The sequence below is a fragment of the Triticum dicoccoides genome, chromosome 3A, assembly GCF_002162155.2.
Source record: "Triticum dicoccoides isolate Atlit2015 ecotype Zavitan chromosome 3A, WEW_v2.0, whole genome shotgun sequence".
In the NCBI taxonomy this organism is placed as follows: Eukaryota; Viridiplantae; Streptophyta; class Magnoliopsida; order Poales; family Poaceae; genus Triticum; species Triticum dicoccoides.
In genome coordinates this window covers 53,968,837-53,986,292 of record NC_041384.1, presented here as the reverse complement: position 1 = coordinate 53,986,292, position 17,456 = coordinate 53,968,837, and the positions used below count along the sequence as shown (strand labels likewise).

The 17,456-nt window shown below is 43.3% G+C and overlaps 1 protein-coding gene across 2 annotated transcripts; it reads left to right on the top strand.

Annotated features, from left to right (window-relative positions):
* The first annotated feature begins 13,425 nt into the window (after nucleotides 1-13,425).
* On the top strand, nucleotides 13,426-16,685 carry LOC119267056 (monocopper oxidase-like protein SKU5). Of its 2 annotated transcripts, XM_037548356.1 has the most exons (5): nucleotides 13,426-14,515; nucleotides 14,716-15,081; nucleotides 15,160-15,238; nucleotides 15,805-16,010; nucleotides 16,103-16,685. In XM_037548356.1, exons 1-5 carry the CDS (start codon nucleotides 13,497-13,499, stop codon nucleotides 16,212-16,214), a joined length of 1,782 nt encoding a protein of 593 aa, XP_037404253.1. In that variant the 5' UTR covers nucleotides 13,426-13,496; the 3' UTR covers nucleotides 16,215-16,685. The 2 variants fall into 2 exon arrangements, with proteins under 2 accessions (XP_037404253.1, XP_037404252.1); XM_037548355.1 differs by lacking the exon at nucleotides 16,103-16,685 and having other exon boundaries at nucleotides 13,434-14,515; nucleotides 15,160-15,194; nucleotides 15,805-15,986.
* Nucleotides 16,686-17,456: the final 771 nt, after the last annotated feature.

Genomic DNA, 17,456 nt, shown 5'->3' with positions numbered 1-17,456 from the left:
GAGTCCACTCCTCTTGAGAATAACCCGCCTAGCATGGAAGATAAAGACAACCCTAGTTGATACATGAGCTATTCTAGCATACAAAACAGAATTTCATTTGAAGGTTTAGAGTTTGGCACATACAAATTTACTTGGAACGGCAGGTAGATACCACATATAGAAAGGTATTGTGGACTCATATGGAATAACTTTTGGGGTTTATGAAAGTGGATGCACAAGCAGTACTCCCGCTTAGTACAAGTGAAGGCTAGAAAGAGACTGGGAAGCGACCAGCTAGAGAGCGACAACAGTGATGAACATGCATTAAAATTAATAAACACTGAGTGAAAGCACGAGTAGGATATAATTCACCATGAACATAAATATCATGGAGGCTATGTTGATTTTGTTTCAACTACATGCGTGAACATGTGCCAAGTCAAGCCACTCGAACCGTTCAAAGGAGGATACCACCCTATCATACCACATCACAACCATTTTAATAGCATGTTGGCACGCAAGGTGAACCATTATAAACTCCTAGCTAATTAAGCATGGCATGAGCAACTATATTCTCTAATTGTCATTGCAAACATGTTTCATTCATAATAGGCTAAATCAGGAACGATGAACTAATCATATTTACAAAAACAAGATAGGTCGAGTTCATACCAACTTTTCTCATCTCAATCAGTTCATCATATATCTTCATTATTGCCTTTCACTTGCATGACCGAATGGTGTGGATAATAATAATAGTGCATGTGCATTGGACTAAGCTGGAGTCTGCAAGCATTCAATACAAGGGAGAAGACAAGGTAATATGGGCTCTTTGTTAGATCAACAATAATGCATATGAGAGCCACTCAAAATTTTCATCATGGTCTTCTCCTCTCGACCCCCAAAGAAAAGAAAAGAAACAAAACTATTTACACGGGAAAGCTCCCAACAAGCAAAAGAAGAACGAGAAATCTTTTTGTGTTTTCTTTTTAGTTACTACTACTACAAGCATGGAAAGTAAACTAGCTAAAAGATACAACTAATTTTTTTGTTTTTTCTTAAGGTTTTTCAAACACACAAGAAGGCTTAAAAAGAAAATGAACTAGCATGGATAGTACAATGAAAAAATATGAGCACCGACAACTCGCATGAGTGTGTGAACATGAATGTAATGTCAGTGAGAAATACATACTCCCCCAAGCTTAGGCTTTTGGCCTAAATTGGTCTATGGCCATGGCTCAAAGTTGCCCTCTCTGGTGTACGAAGGAGTGTCCTCTGGGTGCCACTGATTGGCAATCTCCTCCGGGTCCCACTGATAAACATACTTCCAATAAGGATCAAGGGGTGGCTCCGTCTCGGGTTCTGGAGCTGATGTCAGGCTCCAGTAGGCATGAATGGCCTCCGGCAAAACGAGGTACATGCCTGAAAATATGTTAAACAAAGAGGGCACAGGGAAGGTAATAATCTCATAGTAGTTTTTATCAAATATCAATCTATATTTAAGCACCTTCTTCTTACCCTTAATAATAAAATCATGTGCTACCATACTCTTATAATCTAGTAAAATAGGAGGCAACAACTTTTCCTCTTTCTCATAATGCCTAATAGGTATGTTAAAGTGTGCAGCAAGGCGCGAAGCAAAGATGCCTCCAAAGATGGGACCCTTTGTGCAGTTCAGATTTAACCGTTTAGCAACAATAGCGCCTAAACTGAAAGTGGTATCACGAAACAAGGCATGGCGCAAAATAACAATATCAGGAGAACTAAGGTTTCCACTGTTCCTGCGACCAATTAAGCATCTACTAGCAAATATTGCAAAGTAACATAGAACATGAAAATGTATGCTAGTAATTCTTGCATCAGAAACTTTCCTCGTTTCCCCCACAGCAATCATATCAATAAATCCCTCCACATCATTACGATGTGGTTCCTCTATGCTGCCCGCAAAGGGTATCTTACAGACCCGACAAAACTCATATAGTGACATCTCCTTAACCTCATCATATGAGTGAAATTCCACCGAAGGTGGTGATTTCTTAGCATGAAAGTAAAAATTTTGCACGAAAATATTAGTGACGAGGAGATACTGTTCACGCTGGTCGTGGAGGAAGTCGATGAGGCCTGCATTCTCAGCCTAATAATAAAAGTCATCATGAATCCCGGCTACTCTCAAGAACTCATCACAAGGACATTCGCACGGTAGAACTTCCGCAGTGCGAGGGAGATTATATTTGGGCTTCTTATTCTCTTCATTTTGCTTATCCTTCGAGCTTCGGCTCGAAGAGCCCCTCAACAATCTCTTCATCATTTTCTTTCTCTGAAAAATTTCTGAAATTTTTAGTGACTCAAAATAAAAGTGAACCAAACTCAACAAGATTAATAGCAACTACTCCCACAAGTGCCTAGAGGCTATATCATGCATTAGAACTACTTGGGACCATATAAATTTGACATGCAAGCTCAACAACAGGGTCACCTAAGCAGGAAAAAATTGCAATAAATAAAGCACTAGAACAAAAACTAATTGGACCATTGGAGGAGTCACATACCGAAGAACAATCCCAAAGCAGTTTTGTGAATGGAGCTTTGAGCTAGGAGATCGAAAATGACAGCAAGAAGAGCTAGAACACGGGTTTGAGCTATGGGAGGATTTTTTCTGGAGGAAGACGAAGTGTGTCGGTGCAAGAATAAGTGAAGGGGGCCCACGTAGGGTACACGAGGCAGGGGGCGCGCCCCAGGGGGGTGGGCGCGCCCTGGAGCCTCGTGGCCAGGTGGTGAGGCCCCCTGGTGTGTTCTCAGTGCCAATAATTCTTAAATATTCTAGAAAAATCATATAAAATTGTCAGGGCATTTGGAGAACTTTTATTTTTGGGGTATTTTTTATTGCAAGGATAATTCAGAAAACAAACAGAAAATACTATTTTTGCTTTATTTAATCTAAATAACAGAAAGTAAAAGGAGGGTATAGAGAGTTGTGCTTTCTAACTTCATCCATCTCATGCTCATCAAAAGGAATCCACTAACAAGGTTGATCAAGTCTTGTTAACGAACTCTTTCCGAGTAACATGAAACCGGAGAATTTTCGAATAGCACTAAGTTACCTCAACGGGGATATGCATGTCCCCAACAATAAGAATATCATATTTCTTCTTGATAGTAGGAAGAGGAAATTCAAAACCTCCAATAGTAATCGTTGAAGTTTTTCCAATAGAATTTATACTGTGGACTTGAGGTTGTTTCCTCGGAAAGTGTACCGTACGCTCATTACCATTAACATGAAAAGTGACATTGCCTTTGTTGCAATCAATAACAACCCCCGCAGTATTCAAAAAGGGTCTACCAAGGATAATCGACATACTATCGTCCTCGGGAATATCAAGAATAACAAAGTCCGTTAAAATAGTAACGTTTGCAACCACAACATGCACATCCTCACAAATACCGACAGGTATAGCAGTTGATTTATCAGCCATTTGCAAAGATATTTCAGAAGGTGTCAACTTATTCAAATCAAGTCTACGATATAAAGAGAGAGGCATAACACTAACACCGGCTCCAAGATCACATAAAGCAGTTTTAACATAGTTTCTTTTAATGGAGCACAGTATAGTTGGTACTCCTGGATCTCCATGTTTCTTTGGTATTCCATCCTTAAAAGTATAATTAGCAAGCATGGTGGAAATTTCAGCTTCCGGTATCTTTCTTTTATTTGTGACAATATCTTTCATATACTTAGCATAAGGATTCATTTTAAGCATATCAGTCAAACGCATACGCAAAAGGATAGGTCTAATCATTTTAGCAAAGCGCTCAAAATCCTCATCATCCTTTTTCATGGATGGTTTAGGAGGAAAAGGCATGGGTTTCTGAACCCATGGTTCTCTTTCTTTACCATGCTTCCTAGCAACGATGTCTCTCTTATCATAACATTGATTATTTGATTGTGGGTTATCAAGATCAACAGCAGGTTCAATCTCTACATCATTGTTATTGCTAGGTTGAGCATGAACATGAACATCATCATTAATATTATCACTAGGTTCATGTTCATTACCAGATTGTGTTTCAGGATCAGAAATAGAAATATCATTGGGATTCTCAGATGTGTCAACAACAGGTTCACTAGAGGCATGCAAAGTCCTATCATTTTTCTTTTTCTTCTTCTTAGAAGAACTAGGTGCATCAACATTAATTCTCTGAGAATCTTGCTCAATTCTCTTGGGGTGGCCCTCAGGATACAAAGGTTCCTGAGTCATTTTACCCCCTCTAGTCACAACTCTAACAACATTTTCATTTTTCTTATTATCTAATTCATTGAGCAAATCATTCTGAGCTTTAAGTACTTGTTCTACTTGATAGGTAACCATAGAAGCATGTTTACTAATAATTTTAAGTTCACCTTTAACTCTAGACATATAATCACTCAAGTGTTCGATCATATAAGCATTGTGTTTCAATTGTCTACCAACATAAGCATTGAAGTCTTCTTGTTTAACCATAAAATTATCAAACTCATCTAAGCATTGGCTAGAAAACTTATTACGAGGAATATCACCTTCATCAAATCCATAGAGATAATTTACCTTTACTACCTGTGTAGGGTTATCAAGACCATGTATCTCTTCAATAGGCGGTAAATTCTTAACATCTTCAGCTTTAATACCCTTTTCTTTCATAGATTTCTTTGCCTCTTGCATATCTTCAGGACTGAGAAATAGAATACCCCTTTTCTTCGGAGTTGGCTTAGAAGTTGGTTCAGAAAGTGTCCAATCATTTTCATTACTCAACATATTATTCAATAGCAATTCAGCTTGATCAACAGTTCTTTCCCTGAAAACACAACAAGCACAACTATCCAGGTGGTCTCTGGAAGCATCGGTTAGTCCATTATAAAAGATATCAAGTATTTCATTTTTCTTGAGAGGATGATCAGGCAAAGCATTAAGTAACCAGAGAAGCCTCCCCCAAGCTTGTGGGAGACTCTCTTCTTCAATTTGCACAAAATTATATATTTCCCTTAAGGCAGCTTGTTTCTTATGAGCGGGGAAATATTTAGCAGAGAAGTAATAAATCATATCCCGGGGACTACGCACACAACCAGGATCAAGAGAATTAAACCATATTTTATCATCACCCTTTAATAAAAACGGAAATAACTTAAGGATAAAGTAATAGAGAGTTTTCTCATCATGAGTAAAAAGGATGGCTATGTCATTCAACTTAGTAAGATGTGCCACAACAGTTTCAGTTTCATAACCATGGAAAGGATCAGATTCAACCAAATTAATTAACTCTGGATCGACAGAGAAATCATAATCCTTATCAGAAATACAGATAGGTGAAGTAGCAAAAGCAGGGTCATATTTCATTCTAGCATTCAAAGATTTTTATTTTAGCTTAGCTAACAGTTTTTTAAGATCATATCTATCATTGCAAGCTAAAAAGTATCTAGCAGTTTCTTCATCCATAACATAACCCTCAAGCAGAACAAGCAACTCATATCTAGGGGAGAATCTTCATCATCACTTTCATCAATATTATCAGTTTCAATAATTTCATTCTCTCTAACCCTATCAAGTTGTTCATCAAGAAATTCACCTAGTGGCACAGTGTTATCAAGCATAGAAGTAGTTTCATCATAAGCATCATGAAAATCAGAAGTGGCATCATCAATAACATGCAACATATCAGAACGAATAGCAGGTGTAGGTGTCGCAAGTTTACTCATAACAGAAGGTGAATCAAGTGCAGAGCTAGATGGCAGTTCCTTACCTCCCCTCATAGTTGAGGGATAAATCTTGGTACTTTCATCTTTCAAGTTCTTCATAGTGATCAACAGATATAAATCCCAAGTGACTCAAAGAATAGAGCTATGCTCCCCGGCAACGGCGCCAGAAAATAGTCTTGATAACCCACAAGTATAGGGGATCGCAACAGTTTTCGAGGGTAGAGTATTCAACCCAAATTTATTGATTCGACACAAAGGGAGCCAAAGAATATTCTCAAGTATTAACAATTGAGTTGTCAATTCAACCACACCTGAAAGACTTAATATCTGTAGCAAAGTATTTAGTAGCAAATTAATATGGAAGTAACGGTGATGGTGGCAAAAGTAACCGTATTGGTTTTGTAGTGATTGTAACAGGGGCAACGGAAAAGTAATGTGAAAAGCTCATAGGCAATGGATCAGTGATGGATAATTATGTCGGATGTGATTCCTCATGCAACAGTTGTAACACAGGGTGACACAGAACTAGCTCCAGTTCATCAATATAATGTAGGCATATATTCCGAATATAGTCATACGTGCTTATGGAAAAGAACTTGCATGACATATTTTGTCCTACCCTCCCGTGGCAGCGGGGTCCTATTGTAAACTAAGGGATATTAAGGCCTCCTTTTAATAGAGTATACTGGAACAAAGCATTAACACTTAATGAATACATGAACTCCTCAAACTATAGTCATCACCGGGAGTGGTCCCGATTATTGTCACTTCGGGGTTATCGGATCATAACACATAGTAGGTGACTATTGACTTGCAAAATAGGATCAAGAGCTCACATATATTCATGGAAACATAATAGGTTCAGATCTAAAATCATGGCACTCGGGCCCTAGTGACAAGCATTAAGCATAGAAAAGTCATAGCAACATCAATCTCAGAACATAATGGATACTAGGGATCAAACCCTAACAAAACTAACTCGATTACATGATAAATCTCATCCAACCCATCACCGTCCAACAAGCCTACGATGGAATTACTCAAGCACGGTGGTGAGCATCATGAAGTTAGTGATGGAGGAAGGTTGATGATGATGGTGGCGACGGATTCCCCTATTCGGAGCCCCGAACGGACTCCAGATCAGCCCTCCCGAGAGAGATTAGGGCTTGGCGGTGGCTCCGTATTGTAAAACGCGATGAATCCTTCTCTCTGATTTTTTTTCTCCTTGAACGTGAATATATAGAGTTGGAGTTGAGGTAGGTGGAGCCTCAGGGGGCCAACGAGACAGGGGCGCACCGCAGGAGGGTGGGCGCGCCCCCACCCTCGTGGACAGGGTGTGGGCCCCCTGATGTTGATTCTTTCGCTAGTATTTTTTATATATTTCAAAAATATTCTCCATGAAGTTTCAGGTCATTCCGAGAACTTTTATTTCTGCACAAAAATAACACCATGGCAATTCTGCTGAAAATAGCGCCAGTCCGGGTTAGTTTCATTCAAATCATGCAAGTTAGAGTTCAAAACAAGGTCAAAAGTGTTTGGAAAAGTAGATACGATGGAGACGTATCAGCAGACCAAGTATTATTTAGGGACGGTGGCTCCTCCTTTAGTTTCCTCCAATTCTCATCGACTATTTGCATATAATCAGGTGCTCTCAACCAGGCAGCTTCGAACTTCAAAAGGTCGTAGTATAGGGTTGATAGATCCTTGGCATCCTCTCTTTAACATTGTCACCAAGATGGCAAAGTGATCAGGTGATGTTGTAATAATGTTCTCAACAGTGCAATCTTCGAAGAGCTGTAGGAAATCACAATTTGCCACTGCCCTATCTAGTCTCACCCTACAATTACGCCCGTTCTCTTATCTATTGGACCAAGTGTATTTTGGTCCAATATGACCCAAATCCATTAGCCCACAATCATCTAGGCAGTCTCGGAATAACATAATTTGATTGTCATCCCTGTCCCTGATACCCATGTGCTCATCTCCATGCAACGCTTCATTGGAGTCTCCTGGACATATCCATGGACCCTTCCACTGAGCTTTCAAGAACCCAAGTCTATCCCAGAATTGGTGCCTTAATTCCCTTCTCGGTTCACCAGAAATGAGAGTTGTACGCCATTCTACACTGTCTTATGTTTTGGCTAGAATATCTATAATCCAAGTGGAGAAGGCTTTTAGCGAGACTGAATAGATGAAGACCAAACAAGAGCCACCCCACCACTTAATCCATCACTACTCACATCAGAAGAACCGGTAAATCCCAAGGACCACATAAAGTTTTGAGCTCTTGAGTCCCTCATCTTCGTCTTAGACAGGAACATGAGGGAGGGATGAAATTTGCTCACGAGCCATTTCAGCTCGCCAACTGTCGCATCCGTCCCTAAGACGCGACAGTTCCAACATAGGAGACTCATTGCGTATGGCGGGGCTGCTCTGCTGCAGCCGCCGCCTGATCCGCCGATCCTGGTGTGAGAGTTAAGATTTCCTTCTTTTCCTTCTTGTAGCAGTCATTCATACCTTCATCTCCACTTGGAACTAAAGCTGGATTGGTGTCACCGGCATTAACATCATGTTTACTGTTGTCAAGGCCAGGTAAGAAGTCTCAAGCATCAATTTCTCTTGAGGATTTTGAATCAGCCCTTTGGGTTTGTATACCTTAGTTTGCTTTATTTTCTGGCCCACTACTCTAGCAGCATTATTGTACAATGGAAAGAGCTCCTTGCTCACAATGCCAACAGACGGTTTCGCCTTCTGCTTAAGACTTTGGTTCTGTAACTTTGTTAGAGACATAACCTCCCCTAATAGATCAGGTCTCTTTACTCCTGAATTTCCTAGTGGGGTTGGCTCTGACTCCCCTTGCTTGTCCTCATGAAAAGAGGTTCTACCACTTGACTGAGAGCTTTGTCCAGATTTTGAAATCGAGAAACTCTTTCTTCTATCCTCCTTCAAACATAATTTATCTGAGTTATATGGTAATTTCCTATCAGCATCTCTCTCGCCTGGGTTTGGGCACTCTAATGAGGAGTGTCCCATGACCCCACATGAAAAACGGTAGTGGGGAAGTCTCTCGTACTTGACCTCATATCTTTCAAAAGCCTTAAGCTTCATTGAGTAGGAAGTAACATATCTCATTAATGGCTTTGTTATATCTACTTTGACCCTTACACGCAGACAGTCTCCCAATGCCCTACCCTGGCTGTCCACATCCACTTTCTCAACTTTTCCAATCTTCACTCCAAGTAATTCCCCCCAGTGTTTATTCATCAACTCGAAGTGGGGATTCATGATTCTTGCCTACAACATGATGCTCTTAAAGGTGACATCAGATGGTTTCTGCTTTGGATCAAACTCATTGAGCAACACAGCATGCTTCCCAACTGTCCATGGATCAAGATGGCAACGGGGACGAAACCCACCGGGTTTTGCCTTCCCAAACCCATTCCCACGAAAAAATCGCAAGCCCGTCCCCGTCCCCGTCACCGCGCGCGGGGCTAGCTTTTTGCTCGTCCCCTAAACCCATCGGGGTTTCAAAACCCACAGGGAACCCACGGGGAAATCGGCATATTTAAGCAAACATAAGGACGGGAGCTCTACCACTTAGAACTAGAATTCCACCACTTGTGTTAAATGCTGATTCCAAGACAACCATGCTGATCGGAGTTGCAAAAATATCACGTGCTAGCAGTCTCAAAGTTGGATAGCGTGTTCCACCAACTTACCACCAATCTAACACACTGAATTTATCTTTGAACAATGGAACTAGCTCATCTTCCAGGTAACGGTCTAGCTCAGATTTTATACTAAAAGATGTTGGCCATTTTCGAGCAACATGTTCATTGAACAGTGGCATACGATTTGGAGCTTGCAAAGAAGAGAATGAGCAAGACGAATGTCCATGATCATCATCACTCTCAAGATTATACTCCTCGAATATGCTTATTGTAGTATTTTGACGGGGATGACGGGTTTCGGGTTCGGGTATTGTTGAAACGGGTTTGAACCCGTGAAACATGTCGGGTTTTATACTTTACCCAACAACAACCCCGCGGGGTTAAAAAGACGCCCATCCCCGTCTCCTAATAGGGTAAAAACCCGTGGGGACGTGGGTTTCGGGGCCCCATTGCCATCTTGATCCATGGAGCACCATCTTTCACCCTTTCTTTATCTGATTTGGTTGCAAACTCTGCGATGAAAACATTATCTGCCACAGGTTTCGCAACCAATCCTTTGGGGTTCCCCCAATCTGGCCTCAGTGCCGATATGATAGTCTATATATGAATAATGTTTGGGGATAATACCTTGCAAATTAGAGCAAAATAGATTCACTAAATCAGCTTCATTCTCATCTTGCAGGATAAGGGCATCCGCTTCTGCTAAAGTCAGATTGAGACGCTCCATCATCTCTGCAACCTTGCCCTCTACATCAGCAGGTTCGCCGGCCCATCGGCCCGCCGTCTTGTCCATTGAATCCATTGTCGCCACTGCCAAACCAGCATCAGCGCCAGGCTCCTTCACCGTCTCCATCCCGCAACCGCTCAAATCCGTTTGTCGCTCGCCCCGATTTCAGTACTCTGACGCACAACCAAGGGTGGGCAGTAAAACCAAATTTTTCCCCGAGGTCACCCCGAACTGCAGCCAGATCCTGAAGTAGCGAGTGCGAGAGATGTTCTTGGGCGCGGAGGAGAAGAGATTTTGCTTAGGGAGCACACTAGGATGGATGCACCATAGGATCGTGACCACCAGATTGAGAGCTTAACCCTAGAGTCGCTCGTCGCTGGAGGGGACGAGAAAGTTCCACAAACCAACATAGTTCATAACGTAGATAAAAAAGGATACAAAAGCAAACGGCTAAACTACTAGTCGTCGTCTTCCTTCGGCCCCGACTTGGTGGTGTCCTCCTCTTCCTCAGACTTCGTAATGAAGGCGTTAATCCACCGTTCATCATTCGAGTCCCAGGTCAACGCTTCCTTGAGCTCGATGTTGAAGAGCGCGGCTCGCTCCTCCCTCCTCTCCGCCCTCCGTTGCGCGTAGAATTCGCGCTCATTGATGACGTCCTCCGGAAAGCGTTGGCGCCACACCGCCATAGCCTCCTCGTCCATCTCAGCGATGCCGACGTGGCGCTCCCGCCTCCAGTCCTCGTCGGTGACAAGCCGCGCGGGAGGCGTGAGCTCTTGCGCCCGCTCCCGAGTCACCACCTCGGGGAAGTTCATCTCCCTAAGAGGCCGCCGGAGGCGCCACGCTGCCACGTCGTACGCGCGGGCGGCCTCGTAGGCAGTGTCGAACATGCCGAGGCCGAGGCGCATCTCACTGGAGCGGATCTCGGCGTAGAAGGCGCCGGAGGGGCGCGCACGGATGCCGCGGTAGCCCGAACTTCCTCGGCGACGCGGCGGCGGCGATGCGAGAAAGGAGGCGGGAACGAAGCAGCAGAGTGGCGGAGAGGGCGCGTGGCGAGGTAGAGCGGCGGAGAGGGCGCGTGACGAGGTAGAGCGGTGGAGAGGGCGCATGGAGGGGCGCTGGATTTATAGTGCGCGCACGTCGACATGCGCCAAAACTGACGCGCGCACCCCCGCTTTTTCCCGCGCGCGCCACTTTTTCCCTCGCCGCGCTGACGCGCGCGCTAAAAGCATTGTTTTTCGGGCACACGCTTTATTTGGCGTGTCTGTTGGAGATGCTCTAACAGAGTGCAGTTGTGCCAAATCTCATGGTGCAGCTCTCTTACGATGGGCTTGTCAACAGGCAATGGGACTTGAAGTATCTACACCCGAATTTAAATGACAATAAAATAAAAAAAATTGAAAAAATCCTGATTTCTGTGATTCGAACTTTGACAAATGTTTTATGTGCTTGCAGAAGTCTATCATAAAACAACGTTCCTAGAAGTCGTGGTAAGAAAAGAACAAAATTAATGCTCCAGAAATGCTATTTTTGAAAGCATTTTTGAGTGCTGATTTTTTTCACGCCTTCCACAAATGTTATTTCAGGCCGAAAATTTCTATGCACTGAGAACATTTGTGAAAGTTTGCACCAAAAAAGTTTCAGAATTTTTTGAGTCGGGTTTTTTTACAGTTTACTGTTCATCCCGAGCTCAAATGTGCTCGGAAGTAGAAGGGTACTTTCGTGGGCAATGGCTCAAATTTCATTAAGATATACTCTCTTCGTCCGAAAATACTTGTCATTAAAATGGATAAAAAGAGATGTATCTAGAACTAAAATATGTCTAGATACATCCCCTTTTATCTATTTTGATGTCTAGATACATCCCTTTTATCCATTTTGATGACAAGTATTTTCGGACGGAGGGAGTATAAAATAGGGAACAATGCCATTTCTATCTTTTCCTGTATTGAAGTCATGTACTCTACTATAATGTGCTCTAAAATTTACATTGAGGACCCTAGACCATTGAGCGACCATTATCGTTGTCACAACGAGCTGTTAACAATATTGAAGTTATGTAAGACAATTGTTATTATTACTAGTAAATGTGCACGTGCGATGCATGTTAATATTTAGGTAATATATCAATTGCACGCGGATATTAGGTATGTTATTATTTGTGTGTTAATTTTATGATTAGTGCAATATTTGGTATGCTATTAACTGCACGTTAAACACGTTGAACGCTCACCATTGGAGCAGTCTAGTTCGTAGGATTGACTTAGTTTGATGGCCGAAATCAGTTGGATCTGCCCCTTTAGGTCTTTTTATATTGGTATAGATGCAAAAATAAAGTAAATACATACTTTTGTACAGTAGTTCATGAGTTTTAATTTTAAAATTTTCTTGAGTACGAGTAGTTTTTTCTTTAAAGTGTGTGTGTGCGCGTGTGAGAGAGAGAAATATAGCGTAGTGTAATAAAAATTACCAAGTGTGCTTAGTCATAAGAAAACAAAAACACTGAAGAATGACTTTCGTTTCTAGATTTCTATTTTCATGGAAAAATACCAATTCATTTGAGGTCTGAACAAAAATAAGAAGCTCCGTCACTTTTCTAAAATATTATGAGTGTGGTTTTTTCATAGCTCGAGTTCCATGGCACCCCCATGAACAGTAAATTGGAAGAAAAAGTAGTAAAAATCCGAAACTTTGTGGCATTGATTGTGACCAGATGTCATATGTGCTTGGAAATTTTTGTGGACAAATAATATCCTAGGCGCTCACACGTAAAATAACAAAATTGGTGCTCAATTTTGTGTGCACTGTTGAGTAGAACTTTTTTTTGTCTTGAGCTCGTCGGAAGTCATATGGGCACCAAATTTTGGAAGCATGGAAGTCATTTGGTCATAATCGATGCCACAAAATTTCAGATTGTTTTTATGTTGTTACTTGTTTTTTTACTGTTCATGGAGATACCATGGAGCTGAGCTAGATTAAAAATCTCTGAAAAGAATATTTGTTATTCTAACTCGCTATTTTATTATTTATTTTTCTTCCACCCAGGCCACATGAATGAACTTTTCCACAGATATTTTATGGAATATAACTCAATCTCATATGTACACATGACATTTTGTTTGGATTTTTTAAAACTATATCCAACTCAATTCAAAATTTCTAAAATAAAAAAGTGTTTTTTAGGTAAATAAAAAAGAGTGTGTGCCCCTCCCCCGCAGAGCATAAAGTCCTTTGTTGGGCTGGCAACCAGCAGATGGGCCGGTTTCCGGGGGAAAGCAGAACGGCATCTTCCTGCTTTTCCGCCCAAAAGAAAAAAAAAGTGCTTTCCGCCCCCTTTCCCCATCTTGCTCTGCTCGCTTCCCACTCCACTCCACTCCACTCTGAGCCGGCAGCAATGGCGCTCCTCCTCCTCTCGCTGCTCCTGCTCTGCGCCCGCTCGCCGGAGCCGGCGATGGCGGGGGACCCGTTCGCCTACTTCGACTGGGAGGCCTCGTACCAGTCGGCCCGCCCGCTGGGCGTCGCGCAGAAGGTCATCGCCATCAACGGCCAGTTCCCGGGGCCGCCGCTGAACGTGACCACCAACTGGAACGTGGTGGTCAACGTCCGCAACGCCCTCGACGAGCCGCTCCTCCTCACCTGGCACGGCATCCAGCACCGCAAGACCCCGTGGCAGGACGGCGTCGCCGGCACCAACTGCCCCATCCCCGCCGGCTGGAACTGGACCTACCGCTTCCAGGTCAAGGACCAGGTAGGCAGCTTCTTCTACTCCCCCTCCGCCGCGCCGCTCCACCGCGCCGCCGGCGGCTACGGCGGCATCGTCGTCAACAACCGCGACGTCATCCCCATCCCCTTCCCCTTCCCCGACGGCGACCTGACGCTCTTCATCGGCGACTGGTACGTCAAGTCTCACAAGGACCTCCGGAGATCCCTCGACGCCGGCGCGCCCCTGGGGCCTCCCGACGGCGTGCTCATCAACGGGCTGGGCCCCTACCGCTACAACGACACCCTCGTGCCGCCGGCGATCACCTACGAGCGGATCAATGTGGAGCCGGGGAGGACCTACAGGCTGCGGGTGCACAACGTGGGGGTCTCCACCAGCCTCAATTTCAGGATCCAGGGCCACAGCCTGCTGCTCGTGGAGACCGAGGGCTCATACACCTCGCAGCAGAACTACAGCAACATGGACATCCATGTCGGACAGTCCTACTCCTTCCTGGTCACCATGGACCAGAACGCCAGCACCGACTACTACGTCGTCGCCAGCGCCCGCTTCGTCGCCGACCCCGACAAGCTCACCGGCGTCGCCATTCTGCACTACTCCAACTCCCAGGGTCCGGCCTCTGGCCCTCTCCCTGCTGCCCCTGATGACCAGTATGACACCGCGTTCTCTATAAACCAAGCCAGATCCATCAGGTACTTAATTATTACTGCTTCCTCCACGCCACATTTTTGGTTTTCTCTATTCATATCCTGATGCTGTAAAAGTAAAACACACAACTGTTTTGTTTCAGATAGGTGGGATGTCACTGATGATGCTACATTTCGGTTTCTGTTTGTTTGGAATGTTACTACTGATGCTGCTGTAAAACACACAATTGTTTTAATTGTTTCAGGTGGAATGTTACCGCCAGCGGCGCCCGCCCCAACCCGCAGGGTTCATTCCATTATGGTGATATTACCGTGACCGATGTGTACTTGTTGCAGAGTCGGCCGCCCGAGCTCATAGACGGGCAACTGCGCTCTACTATCAATGGGATTTCTTACATTGCTCCTTCCACTCCATTGATACTTGCACAGCTATTCAATGTCCCGGGAGTGTTCAAACTGGATTTCCCAAATCATCCGATGAATAGACTGCCAAAAGTCGACACCTCGGTTATAAATGGCACCTACAAAGGCTTTATGGAGATTATATTCCAAAACAACGCCACGACCGTGCAGAGCTATCACTTGGATGGATATGCATTCTTTGTCGTTGGGTAATTCCCTTGCACTTCCTCTTCTTCATCCTGACCTGCTCTGTTTACCTATTTTTTGGGTGGTGGTTCTTATTTCAGGATGGACTATGGATTGTGGACCGACAACAGTCGAGGTACCTACAACAAATGGGATGGTGTTGCACGGTCAACCATCCAGGTGCTGAAATTCATGTTTTGTTCTCTTTATGGATTTCTATATATTATATGGTCTGGAGAAACCTAAGAAAAATTATACCAAATCTGCTTAACAAGACAATCCACAGTAAGTTGTAGTAACGTGGGGGAAATCATAGAGGGTAAGATATGTTTGTGTTTTTTGTAAGCCTGCTAGAATAACCAAATTATTATCTTACGGCCCCTGACTGAAGATAACAGTTATCATGTGAGTCTACTAGGACTAGCAAAGATGTTTGCATGTACCTGACTGAAGAAATTGTGTCTTGTATAGAGTAAAATGCTGCTGAGGTACTATAACATTTGAAATACGGTTATGTCTGAAGATTGTCAACCTATCCCCTTGGGCTCAGTAAGTTTGAATTTTCTACGGCATAGAAAATCCTAGTTAGCAATTTACAGAGTGATGAACTGCAAGCACTGACAGAAAGTATCTGCATTGTGATTGAGAAAACCTATCAACGAGGAAGGAAATTTTGAACCTTACCTTAAATTAGTTTTGCATGGGCTTGGTTGATTGATTGGGGAGGTTTTTGGACGAGAATGCAGGTATTCCCCGGTGCTTGGACTGCTGTGCTCGTGTTCCTGGATAATGCAGGGATATGGAATTTGCGCGTGGAGAACCTGGACAGCTGGTACATGGGCCAAGAACTGTACATAAGCGTGGTGAACCCGGAGGAAGACCACAGCGACAAGACTCCGCTTCCTCTTCCGGATAACACAATTTTCTGCGGCGCGCTCTCGAGCCTACAGAAGTGAGCTTAATATACTCTCTGTTTCCTTCTTCGTTTGTGGACAGATGCAGAGGAGAGTTACATAACAGGAGATGCTGTTATATTGCTTGCAGAGAACAGTCTCATAGGTTCCAGTACTCGGGAGCTTCGCGGGTTGGGAAGACGGTGTCTGCGGCGATGATCTCGACGACATGGTTGGCTGCTACCTGGTTGCTGTATAGATAGACGAAGACATTGAATGGACTTGCTTTGTGGAAAAGGAGTACAGAAGGAGAAGAGATCATACAGTGGCAGTGCAGAGACAGGAGTATTACATATGGTGGAGGAAGGGCTCCTGGGAGGGATGCTTGATTTTTTTTGTTAGGTTCAAGTGATGAATGCCCCCAATTGTAGAGTACATGGAGCAGGAGAAAATTAATTATTCCATTCAAGATGTGCAGTACTAGTTTTTGTGCGTATGTGTTTACCGCTTCAAATTCGCCGCAGTGGTTATCAGCTTGGATTTGGACCGGAAGTCGGTCCCGGGCACGGGCAGGCATATGGATACCAATTTGGTCTCCTGAATGAAGAGGGGAGGAAGTTGTAATGTGTTTGAAGTTGGACTGAAAAGTGGACTTTTCCCAAATTGAAATGGCTGAGATGCAGTAGCGTGTGTCTTGCATTTTGTGATGCGATAATTTGTGATTATATATGCAAGCAGGCACTGCCAATCTGTGATCTACCAACATATCGAATGGCCAAGAATGCACCAATCGGGAGACATTTATACGGTTAGAATACCTTTGTATACAAGATCGGCACAATCTCATTATTGACAATCTGTGATCTTTGGGCCTACAAAAAGCATTACCCGTTGTGAGAACTTATAGTTCACAGTTCAAAAAAAAAAAAGAACTTATAGTTCACCTGCATCTTTTTTATGTTGCTCTAAGTTGAGTTCTAGATGATGGAAAATGGAGTTGCTATCTTTCGATCTTGCAAAGAATATTTATTTCTATGTTACCGAGTCAGGACTCTTAAAATGTGTAACTACAATTAGTGTCAGTTGACAAAAAGAAAAATTGCATATCAACTTAAAAATACAAATTCCAAACATTAGTGTCAAGTAAAAAAACACAATTTTAAGTTTGGATGATCTGGCATACTGTAAATTTTTGACGATTAAGTTTTGGTGGATCTGCTACATGAAAAAAAGTTTTATCCCTAGCTTTTTAGAGGATGGAGGATAAAGTGTTGCTGTCCTTATTTTCTTGCTGAAACAAGTTGGAAAGATAGATACTAGCGTCATCACAGTAAATGTCCAAATCCCAATCCCAATCCCAATCCCAAACCCAGCGCGCTCGAGCTATACTCGGATTCAAACCATAGACATATATAAGTTGCTGCCAGTTCCAGCCCTGCCCCGCCTCCCCCGCGTCTCTTCTTTCTTGCTCGCCCCGTCTCCCCAATTCCAAATCCGTCTGATCT

Bases quoted from the DNA above. Each gene is read 5' to 3' on its own strand.
- LOC119267056 (XM_037548356.1), top strand. From the start codon at position 13,497: ATGGCGCTCCTCCTCCTCTCGCTGCTCCTGCTCTGCGCCCGCTCGCCG. The intron at 14,516-14,715 runs GTACTTAATTAT...TAATTGTTTCAG, and splicing joins AACCAAGCCAGATCCATCAG to GTGGAATGTTACCGCCAGCG. The intron at 15,239-15,804 runs GTGCTGAAATTC...ACGAGAATGCAG, and splicing joins TTGCACGGTCAACCATCCAG to GTATTCCCCGGTGCTTGGAC.